We start from the raw sequence: 23,157 nt of genomic DNA, 5'->3' as shown, positions 1-23,157 counted from the left end.
TTCCCCAATTCTTCCTTCTGGTTGAGACATCAATTGTAGATACAACCAGAGGTTTCTTTAAGTAACATATACATTAAGGCATTGAGATAAAGAAAGAAATATACCTTTTGGTTATCATTAACATATCTGTTTTATTGATCATGACATGGGTAAAATATTTGTATTTTGCAAATCTTCCATTTTCTATTACCTAAAAAAGGTGAGAGAAAAATCAATAATTATTCCTATTGTAATGTAAGAAATCCCTTATGATCTTCTAAAACCATTTCTTAATGGGGTCAAGTCATTAACATATTTATACAGAAAATATATAATCAGAAAACTGAATATTCACAAAATAATTGCTCCTACTTGTTTAAAAGCACCTATGTGCACTGCTTTATTCAAGATTACTCAATTGTAGCTATACCAATCTTTAATGCTGAATTTTTAAAAGAAATCTTAATACCTTACAAACTCAGAGACATAAGTTTACTATTAAACTATCACATTCATTTTATCTTGGGAACTATATTAGTGTTTGATCACATCTATACAAAAACACATGTAAACACACATATTTAAATATATGTATCACATAAATTACTATTAACTCTCATCTTGCCCCTTCCCTGGAATTTTCCTACCTGCCTTACATATATGCTTTTCTTTCTCAATCTCACAACTCATCTATATGTCCCTCCAACCATCTGACCAGTCGCTATGATGTGCACTGACCACCAGGGGGCAGACGCTCAACGCAGGAGCTGCTGGCCATTTACAGAGAAACGACACCGCAGAACTGGTGCCAACAAAACAACACTTGGCTTCCCCCAAGTGGGACACAGGCCCTGCCACCACCCTGGAGAGACAGCCCACCAAATTGCAACCAATGCTGCTGAGACCCCATGGCACAAAATGTGGCCCACAGCTCAGCCCAGCCCAGAAATGGTGGCTGAGGGCGCTGGGTAATGATGTCACATAGCAACACCCAGCGTCCTCTCCCTAGTGAGTAGCCTCCTTGGAGTTTCTTCAGCCCAGGAACATGACTTGCTTTATAGCCAGGTGCAAACATTTCAAACTTTAACCAAATGTCTGTGAAGAATTTTTCCATCTCATTTGACCCTCACAGAAGTCCTGGAGTAGGTAGATAGGAGACTCGGTAGAATCCTATTTCCTTTTCATTAGCCAGAAAATGGAGATTTATAAAGTTTAGAAACTTGACCTGACTGAAAGGAAGAAATGGTGGACCTTGAAAATGACTTCAGGTTTTCTCACTGCGCAGAATATAGTCAAACACTGCTGCAGTTAAATATTTTACCCTTTGTTCTCCCTGCATGATCTACAATAATAATCTGCTTTGTGTTGATATTTACTGACAGTTACATGAAAAAGAAGTTGGGGTGCTTCACTGGGCTGGAAAAAGTTTAGCTAAATCAGAAAGCAGGTCTAATTAAGCAAGTTTATTCTATATCTATAAAAGGTTAAGTTGACTTGCGCACGCATGATACATAGAAAGCTCTTGCTGGCACCAATCGTACACGAGTGTTTTGACCTGCCATTGCCGAATGTGAATTTGGTTGACACTTCCATTATAAAGGGCAAATAGCAATATTAAAATATTTCTTCTAAATAATTTCCTTTCAATGTGCACAAATCTGTGCACTGGGCCACTAGTTAAAAAATAAGGAGCAGAGTATTTCTGGACACACAGGGAACCCCAGAACCTAGTTAACCTATGCACTGGCCTTTAAGTTTATTTTCAAGACCGATGAAACACTGTCTATCCATGACTTTTTCAACAATACTCTGTTAGAAAATTATGTTCCATGAGGCTATATATATATATATTTTTAAAAACTAAAAGTATTTAGCCTAGAAGAAAGGTAATGAGTGACTTCTTAATCATCTTGGTAGAGAAGCCTGATAGAATAGTCTTCATTTCTATTGGAGACAGAAGTTAAAACGATGACAAAAAAACAAGCCAAACCAAACCAAACCAAAACAAAAACCCAACTACAACAGCAGGGTGAGGCATACAAATGAATTAAATGGAAAAATTTCTAACTTTAAATTTTATAATATTGAGGAAAGAGCATCTTTACTATTTCTTGTGGTAGGCAGGACAAGTAAACACAAATTTCTTGAATTACAAAAAAAAAAAAGGGACACAACCACAGATTCAGAAGAAAGTAATAAGAATTATTAGATCACAAATTATATAAATAAATTTGAAAACAGCTTGGTGTTGGTAGAAGTTATATATAGACATATTATAGAAAGAATACAGATTCCAGAAATTGACCAAAACACACATAGGACTTTATAAAATTCTATCTATACAAATATAGAAATTTAAGAAATCAAAATAGCATTTCAAGTTCCTGGGCAAAAGCATGTATTATCAAATAAATGGTGTTTCAGGGAACTAGCTGGCTAAAGTGGGATCCCTACTTCTCTCCATATACTAAATTAATTCCACATGGTTTATTTAAGCATATAAAGCAACAATATAGAGGTACTAAATAAAACATTTTAATGATCTTAAAGTGGGAAAGGCTTAATAAAATACAAAGTTCCTAAAATTTAATGTAAAAGAATTCCTAAGTACATGAAAATTAAGTACTGTTAAATGGCAAAACAATGAGTAAATAAACAGAAATAAAATAACACAAAACCCAAAAAATGTTTGGAAAACATTTTTCAATACAGAGTTATAGAGCTAATTTCATAATGAAGAGAATTCTAGGAATATGAATAAACCAATGTAAAAAATGAGTAAACTAATAGGAAAATGTGTAAAGTCTATTAACAGGTAGTTCAGCAAAACACAAACAAAATGTGACCAATAAACATATGAGGAAACCCTCAACTAATTTCAAAATAAAAAAATGCAAATCAATTAAATGTACCCTTTGAGTCTCATTTTATGTAAAAGTATCCCAAGATATACATATAGAAATCTTCATGGCAATATTGTGTTAAAAGCAAAAAACATAAATGTTAATTAATAAGGAACTATTTAAGTAAATTAGAGTATAGCCATATAATGGGACATTATGCAGTAAGGAGAAAAAGGTAGATGTGTGTACAGATATAGAAAAATATGCCATCTTGTGGAAATACTGAGAATGAATGGAGGAAAAGCAGAAACACATACATGTATAGTTATTTATTGTGCACAGAAAATTTCTGGAGGGTTGACAGTAACACACCAATCTACTCATTGCACTTATCTCTGGGCTTCAAAAGAATAATAGTAGAGGTAGAAATGAAGCTTTATTTTTAACTTTATATCCTTTTGTTTCAGTTTAGTGGTATTTGAAAAGAAATTAGCTTAAAAGTACATACTTGCTTTTGTTTTATATGGCCAAGTTTTAAAAGCAAGAATACAAATGTTGATCTCAAGAATATCAAATGCTACTAAGACTCAAGAATCTATATATCCCTATTTTAACAAAAATAATGTTATTTCATGACAAATTTTAAAAACTAGCCAAGTTGCTAAATCTTCTTGCTATAATAATGTATATCCACATAGCAATTCAATAAAAAGGTTTCAAGTTTTTAAAAAAGGAATCTATATACCCCATTAAAAGATCTAAACCTTTCAATCAAAAGCTATGGTTCAGCCCTAACCGGTTTGGCTCAGTGGATAGAGCATTGGCCTGCAGACTCAAGGGTCCCAGGTTCAATTCCGGTCAAGGGCATGTACCTTGGTTGCGGGCACATCCCCAGTGGGGAGTGTGCAGGAGGCAGCTGATTAATATTTCTCTCTCATCCATGTTTCTAACTCTCTATCCCTCTCCCCTCCTCTCTGTAAAAAAAAAAAAAAATCAATAAAATATATTTAAAAAAATAAATAAAAGCTATGGTTCAACTCTGACCTCAGTAACTAGCTTCTATTTCTTTTTTTTAAAAAAAATTCTTTATTGTTTAAAGTATTACATTAGTCTCCTTTTTCACCCATTGACCTCTCCCTGGCCGCTTCCACCCCCAGCACATGCCCTCACCCCCCTACTGTCTGTATCCATTAGTTATGCTCATATGCATGTATACAAGTCCTTTGGTTGATCTCTTATTTCAACTTTAGAGGCCTGATGCACGAAATTCATGCACTCGTGTGTGTGTGTGTGGGGGTGGGAGGGTCCCTCAGCCCGGCCTGTGACCTCTCACAGCCCAGGAGCCCTCGGGGGATGTCCGACTGATGGCTTAGGCCCACTCCTGGCCTAAGCCAGCAGTCGGACATCCTTAGCACTGTCATGGAGGCGGAAGAGGCTCTGGCCACCGCCGCTGTGCTCACCAGCCATGAGCCAGGCTCAGGGCTTCTGGCTGAGTGGGGCTCCCCCTGTGGGAGTGCACTGACCACCAGGGAGCAGCTCCTGCGTTGAGCGTCTGCCCCCTGATGGTCAGTGCACATCATAGTGACTGGTCGTTCTGCCGTTTGGTCAATTTGCATATTAGCCTTTTATTATATAGGATGGTGTTAAGTTTGGGCACTGCAGTTGAGCCTGCCTCACATCACTTTCCACTTTTCAGACCCAATGTAAATCAAATCTAAGCTGAGCATATATGCAATCAAACCAATTTCAATAGTCACAACAGCATCTAGTATAAATAAAAATTAAAAAGTCCAACAAAGTCGTTCATGTGATGTTTTTCTGGAGTTCATAAACAAACTTTACCCACTACACTTGAAAGATGGACATTATAGTCCAGGCTATTCTGAAACATAAAATGAACTGTATTCTTTGTTATTAAAATGGATATACAGGTGTTCAAAAAATGTATAAACACTGTAATAGCTGATAGTTCAATTTTGAAAATGAAATGTATTTTAATAAACACTGCCTTTATTCAAAGTATGTGTATACATTTTTTGGGACATCCTATATTTGAATAAATGTCAAAGGTAACTACTTATACAGTAAAATTTTGCTGGTCAGTCTCCATTACAAACATGTGAATATGGAATAAGAACAGCACTGTGAGCAGAAGATAGAACTTCAGAACTAAATCCCATAGAAACATGAGAGAGAATGGCCCCCTCCTGCTGTAGAGTCTACAAATATCATGCTTTGGCAACAATTTCCTGACTTTGTAAATTCCTTGCATATGAGGCTTTATAATTTTCAGAACGTCATTATATATTACTTTATGGGGAAAAAAACAACAGAATTTTAGACCTGAAGGAATGTTATTGTACATCCAAAGCAATCTTTTACACGTGAAGAAATCGAGGATCAGGTAAGTGTTCTATCCATCTAATCCAGAGGTTCTCAACCTGTGGGTCGCGACCCCTTTGGGGGTCGAACGACCCTTTCACAGGGGTCCCCTAAGACCATTGAAAAACACATATATAATTACATATTGTTTTTGTGATCAATCACTATGCTTTAATTATGTTCAATTTGTAACAATGAAATTGGGGGTCACCATAACATGAAGAACTGTATTAAAGGGTCGCGGCACTAGGAAGGTTGAGAACCACTGAAATCTTTATAACAATCTTGTGTAGTTCGTAGAGCTAAGTGACTTGATTGAGGTCATAATGTCAGTTGCAAAAGTGGGCTCAGAAAAGTAGTTTATTTCTAATTCCAGTGTTTTCCAGTGTATCATGATGTCTCCTCTTATGGTGTCAGTCATGTTTTCCCATGGTACCTCAAAAATACCTTCAATATTCCTGGGTGTGGGGTGTTGCTGAAGCAGACTGCTAAAGCCACTTAGGCTGCCTGTTTGTTTGTTTGCTTTAGGTTAACAGGGTCCAAACAGTTTAGTGTTAATATACTACCTTTCTCCATCCCAAACAGATGTTATGTAAGAATTTTACTACTAAAATAATTTGCGATACCCTTTAAAATAAATGAACTAGCAAAACTCGGGCTAGGAATCACTATGTAGTGCCTTTGCATAAAGACCAAGATTTGGCTGAACTATCAAATGATTTGGCTTAAGTATCAAGTACTAGCCAGTACTTTAGATATGTTAGCCTCATTTAACATGCAATAATGTTAAAGGAAAAACAATTTTTTCCTTATTCATAAAAATATATATGAATTACCTATCATTGTTTAAGAATCTTAAAGAAATAAACAGAGAAACACAAAGGTAACTGCATTCATTACATATAACTGTCAGAATCTGTAGATAACAATTCAAATGTATGGTTATTGCTCAAAGAATCCCTTGTTTTGCATTAGAAAAGATGCATATGTAAACCTTAGTTTATTAGATATAAATACATCCAAACCAAATTGATCACAAGCTTAGAAATGCACACAAAGTAGGAACTTGAAAGATGGTGGTGTCAGGGTTATCCTCTGCTAATATCTGTACTTCCTGTCAGGAATGCCCCAATACTTTAGGAAAGACAACACAAGCTAGAAAGTATTATGCAGAAAACATTTCTAACTCTCAAATCATACAAACACTATGAAGTAGCAGAGTGATACGACAAAAATATTTCTGGAAAACAAAGTAAAATATGAATAGATAGATATTAGGAACAAACCACTAACATGGAAGGCTTAAAATCCCAAACAATATCAAGTTGTCCTTCAGGATCCACAGGGGATTGGTTCCAGGACCACCTCCCTACTAACAACACACAAAAATCTGGCAGTGCTCAAGCCCCGTATCTGTGGGGTCCACATCCAATGAGTCAATTCAGTGTGGTTGGTGGAACCACCAGATACAAAGGGCTCACTGTGAAGTGCTAATATTAGTGGGAAATTTATTTAATAAAATTGGATAAAGGAGAAGAGGAGTTTGGCTAAAAACAAAACAAAATTTGATTAATAAGTAAGTTTTTAAAGATCATGGGGGATAAAAGAAAAATGAAATCCATCTAGATGAAAGATAAAGAATGCTATCAAGCAAGAAAATCTACTGGACAACAAATAAATGATTTTATAGATTGGTTAATTTAATATTCAGGAGATTATGGATAAAGAGAAAAAGTTAGGAATAGATTATACCAAAAAATTAAACTTACTTTTAAAAAACAACAGAATTCAAGGAAGTAATTACAAATTAATATAGTAAGTGCTACTATTTCTTAATTGTTTAAGAAGTAGTCAACTTCTTCAAGACAATCTTATCTTTAGAGAAAAATGTAATCAATAAGTATAACTTCCTTAGAGTTAGTGATTAAAGGTTATGGATAAAAATGGTTTACCAACTCACTTCAAATGTGAAAGACTTTAAAGACCATGGCCAGGGAAAACAGGCATTCAACCAAGCTCCATGATCAACTAGTAGAAATCCATTGCCTCAAAGCTCAATGATTTCATATACATAACAGCATAAATGTAAACAAGAGTGAAAAGTGATATTTAGCTTATTCCATGAGGCAAGTTGGTTAAAAATAACAACAAATCTCATTGACTGTCATCAAATCTGAAGAGGAATTAGCCCTTAATTACTCCCCCATACCTTTGTCTCTTCCCATGCTAATAAATTATTTCATTTGGCAACCAAACTATTATCTATATTGACAGTTTAGACAGGGCAGGAAAGCCGAGCACAACTCTGTGACATAAAATTAAATAAAATAAACGATTCCTTAACAAATGTGAACTGTCATCAACTGGTCAACTAAAACAGTCTGGAGAAAGGGGAAAATTATGTTCTTGACATAATTATGTACACTGACAAGAATAAACCATTAATTAACCTACCTAATATGTTCTAGAAAAAGGGCCAAGAGGTGAGTCAGAAATAATAATGTAAGTGAATAGTTACAAGAGTCTCTCTAATGAACCTCTATGAGCATCATTTATGACACGATACTAAATATACTTGAAAATAACAGTATTTCTTATAAAATACTATATAACTTGGAGAAGTCCAAATAACTGAGGTTTTATTTATTTTATTGCTCACCAATTAGTGTGTGAAGTTGTCCTGGTATTTTAACTAAAGTATTCTATTAACCTTGAAAGGAAAAAGGATAATATTTAAATTACTTTTATCTTGATGAAGAGGAGACAAATGAGGAATATAGATTTACACAATGATGACCAAGAATTAGCATCAACAGGTATTCATCAGGAATAACAAAAACATAACGAGTTCTTATTAGACATTGTATTAATAATTATATACATTACCTTGCTTGTTTGAATTTCAGCACCACCACCCACGTACTCTTATCTTGGTGTTATGTATCTCAACGTCAGGAGACTGTTAACTACAATAATTAACTCTATCTTACAGTCTGGAAACCAAGGTCAGGCAAGCATAATAAAATATTAAGCTAATAAAAGGAAAGGTTGGAATTGAACTCAAGTTTACTTGGTTCCAGAATCCAGGCCTCGAGCCACAGGTTATTGCTGCAACTTAGATAATTTTACTGTCGAGATAAGCACAGAAGAAATGTATATATTCCAGTAAATGCAGTGGGATTCCATTTTTACAACTCATTGGAATATGGGTTCAGATCACAAGCTGTATCTTGTCCCTGGCAATGCTTCAATTTCATTTAATATGTAGAGATCACTATCTCTTTGTACGATTGGGCATATTTTATGTGTCTTTTGATTCCTACAGTTCCTCAGAGCCTCACATGAAACAGCTAATCAACAACTGGAAATGAGATCGTTAAGATCCAACATTACAGGATTGGACCCTTAACACGGCATGTGTTATATTCCCAGTCACCAGAACAATACAGCTCAGTATGATTATAATCTCATGAGACGAGCAGAAATTTTGACTACTCTCTTCAGGACTGTAATCTTAAGATCTAGAAGAGTGGCTAATATATCATTAATAGTTTAACAAATACTTATATAAAAAAATACACAGCATTAAAATTTTTCTTGTGATCGTATAAACTATGCTACCAAATCATCCAGCGAAAATGCAATTATACATATATAATTATAAATTTACTTTTTAAAAATTTCTTTATTGATTAAGTTATTACAAATGTGTCCTTATCTCCACATTACTCCCCATACCCTCCCACTCATACCCTCACCCCACTGTTGTCTGTGTCCATTGGTTAGGCTTATATGCATGCATATAAGTCCTTTGGTTGATCTCTCCCCCTTATCCCCACCCTTCCCTACCTTCCCTCTGAGGTTTGACAGTCTGATCGATGCTTCTCTGTCTCTGGATCTGTTTTTGTTTATCAGTTTATGTTGTACATTATATTCCACAAATGAGTGAGATCATGTGATATTTATCTTTCTCTGACTGGCTTATAAATTTACTCTTTTGGCAATTTTAACATTCAAAGTAGCCTGGCAATTTATTTCAGAAAGATTAACTTTACATGAAATATCCAATCACTTATTCTTGTATTCCAACACTGTAGATTCATGAGAGCTCTACTAAAATAACTACCTAGACCCGAAGTACCACAAAATATCTAAAAGTATTTAAATTTCTCCACATTGGTTTTTATAAGGGTCTTTAGGGTTTTCACTGAAAAATTGGCGTCAAAGTTCATTAGCGTCATCATCAATAGTAACCAGGATAGCAATTTCATTTGGATTTAAAATTAAAGACTCTTAAATGACAAAGCATACACTGTGCTTCCTTTCATAGATAACATTAAATTTTGTTTTTAGATGAAAGAGGATTCTAATTTTGTAGGAAAATAAATTGTTTCAGTTGACAAGAGAACCTTTTTTATAGGATATTTGGCCAATAACAAAATAGACTTTTCATACTTGCTCTATGGTAGTATTGTTAGAAAAAGTCTGAATTAGCTTTACTTAACCTCAATTTATATTAAGAATCTCTGTGCTGTCTAAAGTAACCAGGGAAAGTTATAAGGCAGAGAGTTCAACACATGAATAGTGAAGTCATGTGTTGAGTCCCAGGTTACAATTTAGCACCTTTGGTTAAATAAAGGTTAAAACTAAGTCAAAACTAATGCCTACAGCAGACTTTTAGCTCTATTTGCACATCCTCAATATGAAGAAAGACTCAAGTTGAACCTACTTGAGCTTAATATTTCAGAATTTCTTTTAAAGTTAAATGTATTAATTTTTTATTTCAAAGAAATGCAATGATCATAAACTTTTGAAAAGAACTAGGAATCAAATTAGTCTCATTCAAGTTACTGAATTAAAAAGAAGAAATTCATTTTACACTTGAGACGAAGAAAAACTGGAACCTCCCTTAAGTGGAACTACTGCTTCTATAAAAAGACGATTTCAAAGTCTTTTTAAAAAATATACGTATGTTTTTATTGATTTTAGAGAGAGAGGAAAGGAGGACAGCAACATCAATGATGAGAATCATTCATCAGCTGCTTCCTGTACGCCCCCTACGGGGGATTAAGCCCACAATCCAGACATGTACTCTGACTAGGAATCAAACTGTGACCTCCTGGTTCATGGATCAACCCTTAACCATTGAGCATACCAGCCAGGCCAGCATTTCCAAGTCTTATTCAAACAGTATTTTAATATAATACTGTAATGTTCAGTGGTCAAAATAAAGTTCGTGGGACTTACTACTAAATATTCAAAATAATGGGCCTCCAAAAATGATGTGTCAAAGACTCTCCAAGAGATTTCTGCCAAATGAATAAATGACGTATTAGAATTGTATCCAAGTTGGATAAGTAATCTCCATTCCCATGTGATCTGCTTTATTGGAGATGCTAAGAACTTTAACGTGCCTGGACAACAGAATTTGGCTCTCTTCAGTTTTCTCATCCCATTCAGAAGTATACTTCTGCAGAGGAAGAGTTCCAGAATGAAGAGTGAAGTCCAATATGCCTTTGTGTCTCCTAGTTTTTGTGCACTTACTCAAAATCTCAGATGAAGCCAGGAAGACACTCTGGTGATCTGACTGCCTATGGTAAGCCCTTTTTCCAGGTCAGTTGTAATTCTCCTCCAGAAGTAAAAGGGAAAGACCACATTGGTTGAAGGCAGTTATCGTCCAACTGCTACTAAGGCAGTGTTTGAAGCTAATTATAAACATCTGTCATTTCTGAAAGAAAAGAAATATACAACAAACAAAAACAGCCTCCCTCTGTAACAACTTAGATTATAGCAACTATGATATATTTGTCAGAGATGTACGAGATTTGAAGACAACATAGATCAAATTTTTAAATACCTGAAATGGTTAATAATATACTACCCCTACAGGACAACCCAGCTGTCAATACTCATGCACAATGAAGGAAGAACACAAGGGTCGTGTGTATACAACACACACACACACACGGGCTAGAATTTATTTTTAAAGGTATAAAAATTTTACTGGCTATTTATGAATTCCAAAAATAAAAACCAGATTTCCCATATTCGAGATGACTCTATATATGGGTTACTTTTTAATCTTTACAAATTAATAATTGTTTAAAAAATTTACAATAAAATATATATAATAGACATATATTTGGATCATAATCACATTAATAAGCAATTTTAAAATGAAATAAGCCATCAATGGTGGGGAGACAGGATAACATTTTTCTTTAACAATGTAGAAAATAATTTTTTTAAAATTTTGATGTCTCTTGTAAAATACTAAAATTTTATATTATGAATAGTATTAGCTGATTCATAAGATGAACTTAGCTTTATCATGAATTATGGGTCTCTAAATTTTTAACTTAATAGAAACTCCAAGTTTTATTGAATATATTCAGAAAATCTTTGTAGAGATGTAGTTAACAGATTATTTATAAACTAGAGGCCTGATGCACAAAATTCGTGCAAGAGGCTCAGCCCTCGCAGTCACAGCAGCTTGCCTCAGCCCTCGCAGCCCCAACTTCATCCGGAAGGTCGTCGGGAAAGTCATTCGGCTGTCCAGTCTAATTAGCATATTACGCTTTTATTATTATAGATGATAATTTATGGTAGAAAAACAGCATACCTAATTAAGAAGGATATACTTAGCTAAATCTGTTTTTAAACACAAATAATGATTAAAATATTTTGAATGCTCAAATATTTAAGCATTCAAATATTCTCTAAGGTCCAGAGGAATGGCAGAATGCCATTTAGTAGCTATATGTTACCATTTCACTGTTTAAAATATGTATATGCAATGAAAAAGGTTACATTAAAAACTAACTTTACAACATTATTAAATATTTATTTTAAAACTGATATTTGGAGGAAAACAGTTACTATATATATGGGTTGATCTGAAATAATTGGAAATAAATTTACCACACTGATTGAGAAATAATTATGGACATGAAAATGGTCTATCACATTAAAATAAAACAAGCCATAAATAGTTACATCTGACAATCATAAAGTATTCTAATTATCTCCCTAACACAGAAATATTTGAAATTATTTTTTATTTTTATTACTCAAGACTTTCTGTAATGTTTCATATAGCACTGCTTATACTTACTGTACTTCATGAACTCAAACATTTGTCCATTGAAATTATAGATTAATGATCTAAATATTTTTAAAAATATGTTTTTATTGATTTCAGAGAGAGGAAGGAAGAGGGAGAGATAGAAACAATGATGACAGGAAACATTGATCGGCTGCCTCCTGTACACTCCTTACTGGAGATTGAGCCTGTAACCCAGGCATATGCCCTGAGGGGGTTTGAACCAGGATCTCCTGGTGCATGGGTTGATGCTCAACCACTGAGCCATGCTGGCTGGGCTGACATATTTTTAATTGATCTCCATGTATCCCAAAGGTACAGAGATAGAATAATAAATAAAACTGACATTCTTTTATATATGCATTCCTATGTTCATTGCAGTATTTACAATAGTTAAGACATGGAAGCAACCCAAACCCATCAATAGACAAGTGGATAAAAAAGTTGTGGTACATATATACAATGAACTGTTACTCAGCTATAAAAAGGAATGAAATCTTGCCATTTGCAACAGTGTGGATGAACCTAGAGAGTATTATGCTAAGTGAAACAAGTCAGTCAGAGAAAGGCAATTATCATGATTTCACTTATATGTGGAATCTAAAAAACAAAATAAACAAAATAGAAAGAGACTCATAAAGAGAAAACAACAGTGGTTGCCAGAGGGGATGGTGGTTGGGGGCTGAGTGAAAAAGGTGAAGGGACAAGTACAAACTGCAGTTACAAAACAGTCACAGGGATGTAAAGTATAGCATAGAGAATATAGTCAATAATATTGTAATAACTATGTATGATGCCATGTGGGTACTGGAAATTGAGGGGAATACTTTGTAAAGTATATGATTATCTAACCACTATACTATACACCTGAAACTAATACAAAATAATATTGAATGTAAACTATAATAAAAAATAAAATGGACATTCTTTTTATATACACATCATAAGTATTTTGTGATCTAAATGAATAATCTGTGTATCTTTAGACATCATAGGATCTTTAATATTTTGGGCCTATAAATTATAAATTTGCAAGTAAATATATAAAATAAAAAACAAAGGCCTGAAGGAGCAGTCGTAAAAGGTACTCAAATAACATTTGAGATGGTTGTTTCTAGTCTTCCTCCCATCAATACAGAAAAGAATAATGCAAAATTTCACCACAGGGTTTAAATCTGACAAACCAGTATAGTAGCTACTATAGCAGTCATCTGTCTTAAGTGTATATGACCTTTGGATAGAAATACAATAGCAAATATATCATGCTGAACATTGATATCCTAGTCACAGATCAACAATGGTTCCATCTGTAAATTTTAATAACATGACTTTAAAATCACTCAACACTGCATTGATGATAGGAGTTTTGAACTATTTCAAAAAGTTTGCAAAAATCCTGGTTATCTACACTAATAAAAGAGAAACATGAAAATTGGTGTCACTCCACTACACCCACCAGCCAATCAGAGTGACTATGCAAATTAACCCAACAAAGATGGCGGTTAATTTGCATATGCAGGCATGGAGCGAAGAATGAAGGCTCCGGTCGGAGTGAAGACTGAAGACTAAAGACTAAAGACTAAAGAGGCTTGGGGAGGGGCAGTGGAGAAGCCAAGCCTCGCTGCGGCCGGACCAAAGGCCTGGGTCCTGGATACTGGAGGAAAACTGGTGCCAGCAGCCAGGGGAAGGAAGGCCTATTGAACGAATCTCTTTGTGCAATGGGCCTCTAGTTTTAAATATAGAAACACACTGATATTTATTCTGACTTTTCTATAAGGAATATTGAAAGTTGGCAATATTGTCCTGGATTTACATTTCTTTTATCTATATGCAATGTGAGCACTAATTAATTTTATTTACAGGCTTGTTTTAAAAACTTATCCATGGTGACAGGTATCCACAATTTCAGGTAAATTCTTCTTCCTGCCAGTTTTCAATGTTACTCAATTGTCAGGTAGACACAAGCAAAATAAAGAATGGGCAATTATTAGCTTAGAAAAGAGAGAACCCTTCTCTTTTTCTACAGGTAAGCCATGATAACATAGAAATTCGGGATATAAATAAAGTCAAAGGACATGAAAAGAAATGGAATTACAGACTCTTCCATAGTTTTCTCAGTAGACTTTCTTATTAGATGGATACCTCCACTTTAAGTTTCTAATTATTTATAGAACCATTAACAAACAAACAAAAGACCTGTTCATCTCATTAAAGTCTCAAACTTGAACTCTTTTCTGTACATTAGATTTGGAATAAGAAGATTTTTTTGTCTAGGTCCTATTTCTCCATTACAAAAACACTGGTGTAAAACAAAAAACTCATTTTTTATATATTTGATAAGGAATAAAACACATTTTTTCCAGGTCCTAAATCTCCATCAAGAACACATTGGTACGGCTCAATTAGCCAAATAACATCCCATGCACCAAAAGGTGGCCAGTTTTGATTCCCAGTCAGGGCACAAGCCCAGGTTGCAGATTTGACCCTGGTTAGGGAGCTGCAGTAGGCAACCTATCGATGTCTGTCTGTCTGTCTGTCTGTCTCTCTCTCTCTCTCTTTCTCAGCGACAAAAACATGTTAAAAAAAAAAAAAGGAACATATCGCTGTAAAACCAGTTTGGGGAACATTCGGCTTTTAGTATAAGGCCTGCTAAATCATTTGGTCTGCCCTGCCAAGGCATTAGGAGTGAGTTAAGTAAATGTGTGACCAAATATAGTAGGCTGATTTTTTAGCTAATAATCTTGTATGACCCACAAATTATGTTATAAATATCCAAATGGATATTTGGCAGAAAAAAGGTTCCCCAGCCCTGATGTAAAACAATCAAGTTATCCTTGGTCTTAAACATTTCCCTAATAAAAGGAACCTAGAGAGCATTATGCTAAGTGAAATAAGTCAGCCAGAGAAAGGCGAATATCATATGATTTCACTTATATGTGGAATCTAAAGAACAAAATAGAAACAGATTCATAAAGAGAACAGAATGGTGGTTGCCAGAGGGGATGGAGGTTGCGGGGGGGGGGGGGTGCTGGATGAAAAAGGTGAAAGGACAAGTACAGATTGCAGTTACAAAACAGTCATTGCAGTTACAAAACAGTCACAGGGATATAAAGTACAGCATAGAGAAGATAATAATACTTTAATAATTATGTATAATTATTTTTTAAGAAAAATAATACCTGTGGTCAACTTAAAAAGATTATTTCTCTGTAACAGGAAAACACAAAGAACAAGGGCAATTATACTATCAAAGAACGTATTTCACTTCTAAGAACTAAAACTGAAGAATGATGAGTCCTTTAAGAACACAAGAACAAAGTTTACTAGTTGCTAGAATATTGTTTTGATCTTTTTTATTGTTTAAGACATTTTAAATAAATATAATCCTACTTCCAATTTTCTTTTCATTAAAATGGTATGTCACTGCTGAAATATCCAGAACTTTTTCCAGATAAGTTGGAAGGATCATTATGAAACCTGTACCATAGAATTAAGTGTGACAGACCCACCACAGGAAACTCAATTTAACACGTAGTTTAGCATTTCCCCTTTAGAAAAGCCTTATACCTAGCAAAGTTGGAATGTAAGAAGACATTCCTCAGGCATACACAATACATAACACTAGGCTGCATTCTTTATAGCTTCTAGTAGTACCAGCAGGCTTCTATTTTGGCCAACGGTGATAGAGTAGTGGGTGTATGACAAATACAAATGGTCTCTGATACCAGCAGTGACTATTTTAATGGACACTGTTTTCACATTCACTTATTCCAAAAAATGGCAAGAAAATTACTCTGATGAAAACAATAATTAAATTCTTTCTTATTCAAATATTTCTTAGTCCTAGTACACATGATCTTGGTTTCTATTTAATTTGAATGAAAGCTAGGCAGGTAGTAATTTCAAAAGAGCTTCCTTTTCTATAAGCTCAATACTGGAAATCTTAAATTTTTATAAAAACTTTCTAAGTAATAGAAAACAGTGATTTACAGAAATAAAATCCTGATAAACTTAAGAATTAGAAGACATTCAGGCATCATGGGCTGAATCAAGCCCAAAGTTGAACAATTATGGTAAGTATTTACTGCAATCTAATGCAAGTCCATTATGACCAAAGTGCTTAGCATGAATCAAGGTAAATGTTCCTTTGTTGAACCAAAGCACTGAAGTCATTAGGGATTAAACATTATACTAATAATAGTCATTTGGTTTTTGGAGGATTTAAAAAATAATAATACATCTGATATACTAGGGAAACAGGACAAGACACTTTCACTAAGTTGAAATTATAAAAAAAAGAAAAAAAACAACCATCCCTCAGTACACAAAACATAAAACATTTGCTCACAGATACATAGATAACATTTTCCCAATATTATCAAGAAAAATTATGCTTACTATAAAAATACTTCTATGTCCTGAATTAATTTGTATCATTCTATAATAGAGGAATAGCATATGGATATGTAAGTTAATAAGTAAATACAATGACTATAAAACCAACTTTGTTCATTGTTTCACTATATATTATATATACAAAATGAAATAAAGTGTAAACTAAAGAACACTTTTTTCATCCTCAGACTATAAATTATCACTTCCATGTTAAATCATAAATGTTCCTTATAATAGCAGTCCAAACTATATGATTTTGGAACAGAACAACAAATTCATATTGCTTCAAGTTATATGTTTATTATTTTAAAATTTTGACAAAAATACTTTTAAAATGCTAAATAAATATGAATTTTGACTAGCTATTAGGTTTTTCTTTCTTCCTTTTTCTTTCTTTTCTTTCTTCCTTTTTTTTTCACAATGGCATTACATAACAAACCAAAACATACAAAGAACATTAAAAATAGCATTTTGCTAACAAACAGAAATTTAAAATAAGATAAAACTAGGTAACATTAACAAAAACTTTAAGTCTAACTAAATCTTAAAGACAAACTATATTACAAAACTACAAAGTATATACAAACAAAATATATAGTATGCCCTACTTTGGATGTATAATACATTTTTCTGTGCTTAAATAATGCTATTATTTTGCCTTTTGAAACTGTAGAGAAAAACATTTTGAAATGAAAAAAGATTTTAACTTGCTAAAAATGAGCATATGGGTATTATGATAGCAGTCATACAAAACATGTTACTGAAACATTTCAAATAAGATTAACATATTAATTTTAACATTTGAGATCTGACTAATTTACATCATCATCATCATCATCTCTACTGCTACTGTGAGTCATAATCCATTCCCTGTAGACCTGAATTTTCTGTAAGCATGGTAAAGGAAAAAAAGAGGCACAATGGTTAGCGAAGTATGACAAATTCCTTGGAAGACATGCAAACTTATGAAATGTTCAAGGAGTCAAAATAATTTTGAAGCAGACACCAGCTCTGAATAGGGCAATAATTATGGATATAATATTCCATATCTTAATAGACTAAGACTAAACTCTACTGGTTGCTATGTTTAAAATCGTTTGGTGATACCAATAAGGTAGTCTGGGGATACATTAGAATTATTCTATTTCTCTAATAGAATTATTCTATTTCTCTCTTCAACTTACTACTAGGAAGCACTATGATAATGTACTACTTTCCAGATAGGTACATAACGAAAGTGGTTTTTTTATATTTAATTACTATACAGGGGCATATAGAATTTGTGAATATAGAGCACTATTTTTAGAAAATTAGAATATAAGAGGAGAAATATTTGATTGTATTAAACTTTTTCTAAATGCACCAGTTAAATAGATTAAATCTAAGCTGATGAGATTTTAAATCCTGTTTCTATGACATTCAGTTCTTTACCACAGTATTCATATATTTTAAAGTGCTAGCTAATCATACAGTAGAGTTTTGATTCAAAGAAGCACTATTACCACCAAAGCAATAACCCAGTTCTTACACCTATTAAGAGAATAATGCTAACTGCAAACATCCTAAGGCATCTGGTAAATTCCTATAGGTATTCCAGCTATACTGTGTTTACTGTTCTTGTTGAAAAACAAGTAATGGCTGACAAGGATTGCGAGCTTTTAGACTTTAAATAGCTCTTTTGGCAATTAATGGTAAGACTGGCCTACTAAAAATAATATATATATTAAAAAATATAGTCAAAAGTAATGACCTTTAAATACCAAGGTTTAAAGCTTTATATAAACAAGGAAGGCATAGAATAAATTTACTTGTCAGTGAAATCAAGTTATCAATCACAAGAAATGTTTGGTATCTCATGGCTTTCTTATGTATTATAATCTGTTTTCTAATAATGACAATGCATTTCTAAACTCCTTACCATTCATCTTTATTTCCTATTAAGTTTATTAAAATAGTGTCTCAAATATTTTTAGTTTTTTAAAGATGATTTGATAACTATTCAGTCTACTAAAATGTTAGTAACCTGTTAATTGTGTCCTAAAAAGAGAAGGCAGGTACTGAGTAGAAATATATGTTTCAAATGTATGAACCAGAGGTTTGTTCTGTAACATTTCCAACTTGCTGGATTTCCATCCAACATTTCTTCCAAAGAAGGATATACTGACACTGCAGAGACTGTACAAAATGCCCCTGAGAGCACAGTCTCTCACTTGATTGCCAGTTCCATCCTAATATGGTATTATTTTGATGCTTTAAAAACATTTTAAACACAATGTAAAATCACTTTACTAAATATCACACATTAATTCAATGGTTATGTTTTACTACATTAGATGAAAGCACATTTTATGCAAAAATTACATACTCTGCATGTAGTGAGCAAAATATTGAAGTTTTAAATCTTACCCTAATCACTTTAAACGTGGCAATATTTAAAATTTCAAGGCTTTATAAAGGAAGAGACATATTCCCACATTTCATTATTACCTTGAATATTTGCAAGTCTATACAACATAATGACTCTTTGTTTTCAAAAATAATTTATTTTAGTATTCCACATCTAACCCACACAAACTACTTTAAATTGGTATAATTTTATGGTATATATTACCTACACTATAATCCAGATTTTTAAGAAGTTCAACTTACTAGCAAGAAAATTATCTAACAGATAAAATATTCTACCTCCAAACTGCCTATGTTCCAAAAGCTACTTTCCTTTACTAAAAGATATTGGCTTTCTTATGAACTACTTATCAAATTCCAAAAGATTTTAAATGGATGACACAAGCAGAAAGCAAAAAGAGGGTTTTGGCCACTTGAGCATCTATAAAAGAAAAGGACAAGAACCTAAGAATTCGAATAGCAATGGTCCTGATTTTTTCCCTACCCATTCCTAGTTGGACATGAGAATTATATCCAGTATAAAAGCACCTGTTGGTTTGATAAAGAGAAGGAAGTACCCTAAACAGAAATGGTTTCATTGGCTAAAAAGTACCACCAACTATGAGGGTATATAGACACAATGGTTTTCAATAAATATAGCAAATCCAGCACAGAACTAGAATACCCTATAAAAAGATCGGATTCACTAAAAATCCTATACAAAAGTTACCAATACAAAAGCTTTTCTTTGTTTTCAAAACACTGAAACAGCTGTACGTAGTTTGTAAATTTTAAGACTAAAATCTACTGTTGGCTTTCAGTTGCAAAGTCATGCATTAACTGTTTTCATATCAAACTTTTTGATGCCTGTAAAAAAGAAAAAAAAATCTTATAGTAAATAAATGTACAATAAAACCTAGGTAAATTAAGGAACTTATAAATGGAATTAAGCAAAACATAGAAGTTCAAATAATCTAACATATGTTTAAAGCTACTTTCAATAAAGCTAAATTAATCTTAACTTGTAAGATATTTCTTCACCCACCTGCAACATCTGATTTCCAGTACCATCCCTCAACCTGTAAGGTCTTATAACTCCATCTTCATTAAAGAACCGAGGGGGCCGCAGACTCTCCACTTCATCAGAAGTCTCTGTAGCCCTAGAGGAAAAAAAATATAACTTGATTTTTAAAAATATTCAAAAGTTGTCCTTGGCTGTGTGCTCAGTGGTTACAACACCAAAACATTGTGGATTCAATTCCTAATCAAGGACACAGACATGGGCCTGGATCCTTGGCCCCAGTTGGGGCACTTGGAAGAGGCAACCAATGGATGTGTTTCTCTCACACTGATGTTTCTCCTCCCTTCTCCCCCACCTCTCTTCCACTGTCTCTAAAAATAATGGGAAAATATCCTCAGGTGAGGATTAAAATAATTTTTTCTTTTTCCAAAAATTCATCATCTTTAAAATGGAATTACTAAAAAGAATCTTCTTTTGGACAAAATAAGACTATGATACTTCTCTTTTAAAATTTATCTTTATGACACTAATAATGCAAGTTCTCTAGAAAAATGTAGTACTATGAATAAGTTTGCTTATAGCATCTTTTGGACTTTCTTTGTAGATCAATCAGCAAATGATGAGTATTGCTATTTCTTTTCCATTTTAAGACCTTTAAATTCTTTTTCTTTTCCTATGATACTACCTAGTTCCTCCAGTACAATGCTAAATATATGAGAGGATTTCAGGCATCCTTTCTTATTCCTAAAAGAAAAAGGAAAGCTCATAAGAGTTCTCTATGAATTACAGATATTAGCAACATTTTTGTTCTGTAAGAATTTTTCTTCTTGGGTTTGATATGTGTTATTTGAAACACATATATGCTTGCTGAATTTGATACTGTAATATTTTCTTTAACATTTTGACTGTATGAACCTACTTGAGAATGGTCCATGAATTGTTCATTCATTCAGCAAATATTCACATTCATAAAAAATTAATTTATTATATAAACATACCTTACCACATAATGTGTCTACATGTATAGACACACACACACACACACACACATATATATATAGATATAGATATAGATATAGATATAGATATAGATATATAGATAGATAGATAAATAGTATCTCCAATTAAAACCAATTAAAAGCAGAGATTGGCAGAATGGATAAAAATATAATCCAAATACATATATATATATATATATATATATATATATATATATATATATATACACACACTGTTCATAAGAGAATTTCTTTAGAGTTAAGGACACAAATAAATTGAAAGTAAAAGGATGTAAAAAGATATGCTACATAAACAGTAACCAAAAGCAAAAGAGAGCTGGAATGGTTATACTAAGATTTAGACACAAAGAAGGACATTTTATGAAGAAAGGGTGAATACATCAAAAGGATACAAAAGCTACAAACATGTAAGTTCTTAACAAAAGAGCCCCTAAATACACAAAGCAAAAACTGACAGAACTGAAAAGAGAAAAAACAATTCACAATAACACTTATTTTAATATCCAATTTTCAATAGTAGATACCAAATAGAAGACCATCAAGGAAATAGAAGACTTGTACAAATACTATAACCCACTTGGCCTAACAGACATTTGTAGAACACTCAATCCAATAACAGCAAATTACATATACTTCTTAAGTGCACATGAAACATCCTCCAGGACTGACTATACATCAGGCCATAAAACATGTCTCAGTAAATATAAAAGTACCAAAACATACAAAATATGTTAACTGACCACACAGAATAAAATTAGAAATCTATAAGAGAAGAAAATTTGGAAAATTCACAAACTTGTGGAAATTAAACAACAGAAGCCTAAATAACTAGAGGCTGAAGAAAAAAAATCACAAAGGAAAGTAACTACTTTCAGATGAATTAAAACAAACCAAAACTTAATGCGATGCAGTAAAGGCAGTGCTCAGAGGAAAATTTATTGCTGTGAAAGTGAACATTTAATAAAGGCTCCAACATGGATAATCTAATTTAATACTTGAGATACTAGAAAAAGAAAGCAAACTAAACCTGAGGCTAGCAAGAGGAACGGAAATAATAAATATTAGAGTAAATGAAATAGAAAAATAATGGAGGGAATCAATGAAGCCAAAAATTGGTTCTTTGATAAAGTCAACAAAAATGACAAAGCATTAGCTGGACTGACAAAGAAAAAAAGAGAGATTTAAAGTGACTGAAGAAATAGACACGCTGATTAGATCGATATAAAAAAAGATATTGAATTAGTAATCAAACAATAAAAGTCAAATCCACATGGCTTCTTTAAAAATTTTATCCAATATTTAAAGAAAAATGAACACAAATCCTCCACAAACTCTTCCCAAGAAATGAAGAAAACACTTCCTAAATCATTCTATGAGGACAGTTTTACTCTCATATCAAAACCAGACAAAGACATCACAAGAAAACTACAGACCAATGTCTCTTATATCTATCCTATCTAATAAAAGCCAAAAAGGGTAATTAACCGTACCTTCGCTAAGCTTCCCATTGGCTAATCAGGGCGATACGCAAATTAACTGCCAACAAAGATGGCGGCCGGCAGCCACGTAGCTGAAGCAAACATGAGGCTTGCTTGCTCCAGTGATGGAGGAAGCCAAGGTTCCCCGCCTGCCGCGGCCCAGCTCTGAGCTCCGGAAGCAACAATATTTCAATTATAGAAGCTAAACAAACCCCAGATACCTGCTTTCAGCCAGCTGCAGCCTCAGAGCTGGGAGCGCCAGTAACGGCAACAATGTTTCAATTATAGAAGGTAAACAAATCCCAGAATTAAAAAAAAAAAAAAAAAGGAGGCTGGGAGCTTCAGTTGCCCGCCAGCCTGAAAACTGCCCTCAGCCCCTCACCCAGACTGGACTGGCCAGGCACCCAGTGGCCCCCACCTAAAGGGGGTGTGGCCAGCCTGAAAACAGCCATCAGCCCCTCATCCAGGCTGCCAAGGCAGCCAGTGGGGCCCCCCGCCTGTAGGGGGTGTGCCAGCTGCAAACAGCCATCACCCCTCGTTGGGCCCTCTACTC

General features: G+C 33.7%; 1 protein-coding gene across 1 annotated transcript in view; it reads right to left on the bottom strand.

Moving 5' to 3' along the window:
• Positions 1-23,157, bottom strand: part of VPS13A (vacuolar protein sorting 13 homolog A) — a 189,847-nt gene that overhangs the window by 10,987 nt on the left and 155,703 nt on the right. Inside the window, 2 exon segments of the mRNA XM_006086823.3 lie at positions 105-190; positions 20,132-20,246. Coding sequence (XP_006086885.1) covers positions 105-190; positions 20,132-20,246 — 201 coding nt within the window.

Source organism: Myotis lucifugus, unplaced genomic scaffold, assembly GCF_000147115.1.
Source record: "Myotis lucifugus unplaced genomic scaffold, Myoluc2.0 scaffold_31, whole genome shotgun sequence".
Lineage (NCBI taxonomy): Eukaryota > Metazoa > Chordata > Mammalia > Chiroptera > Vespertilionidae > Myotis > Myotis lucifugus.
This window is presented reverse-complemented; position numbering and strand designations above follow the sequence as displayed.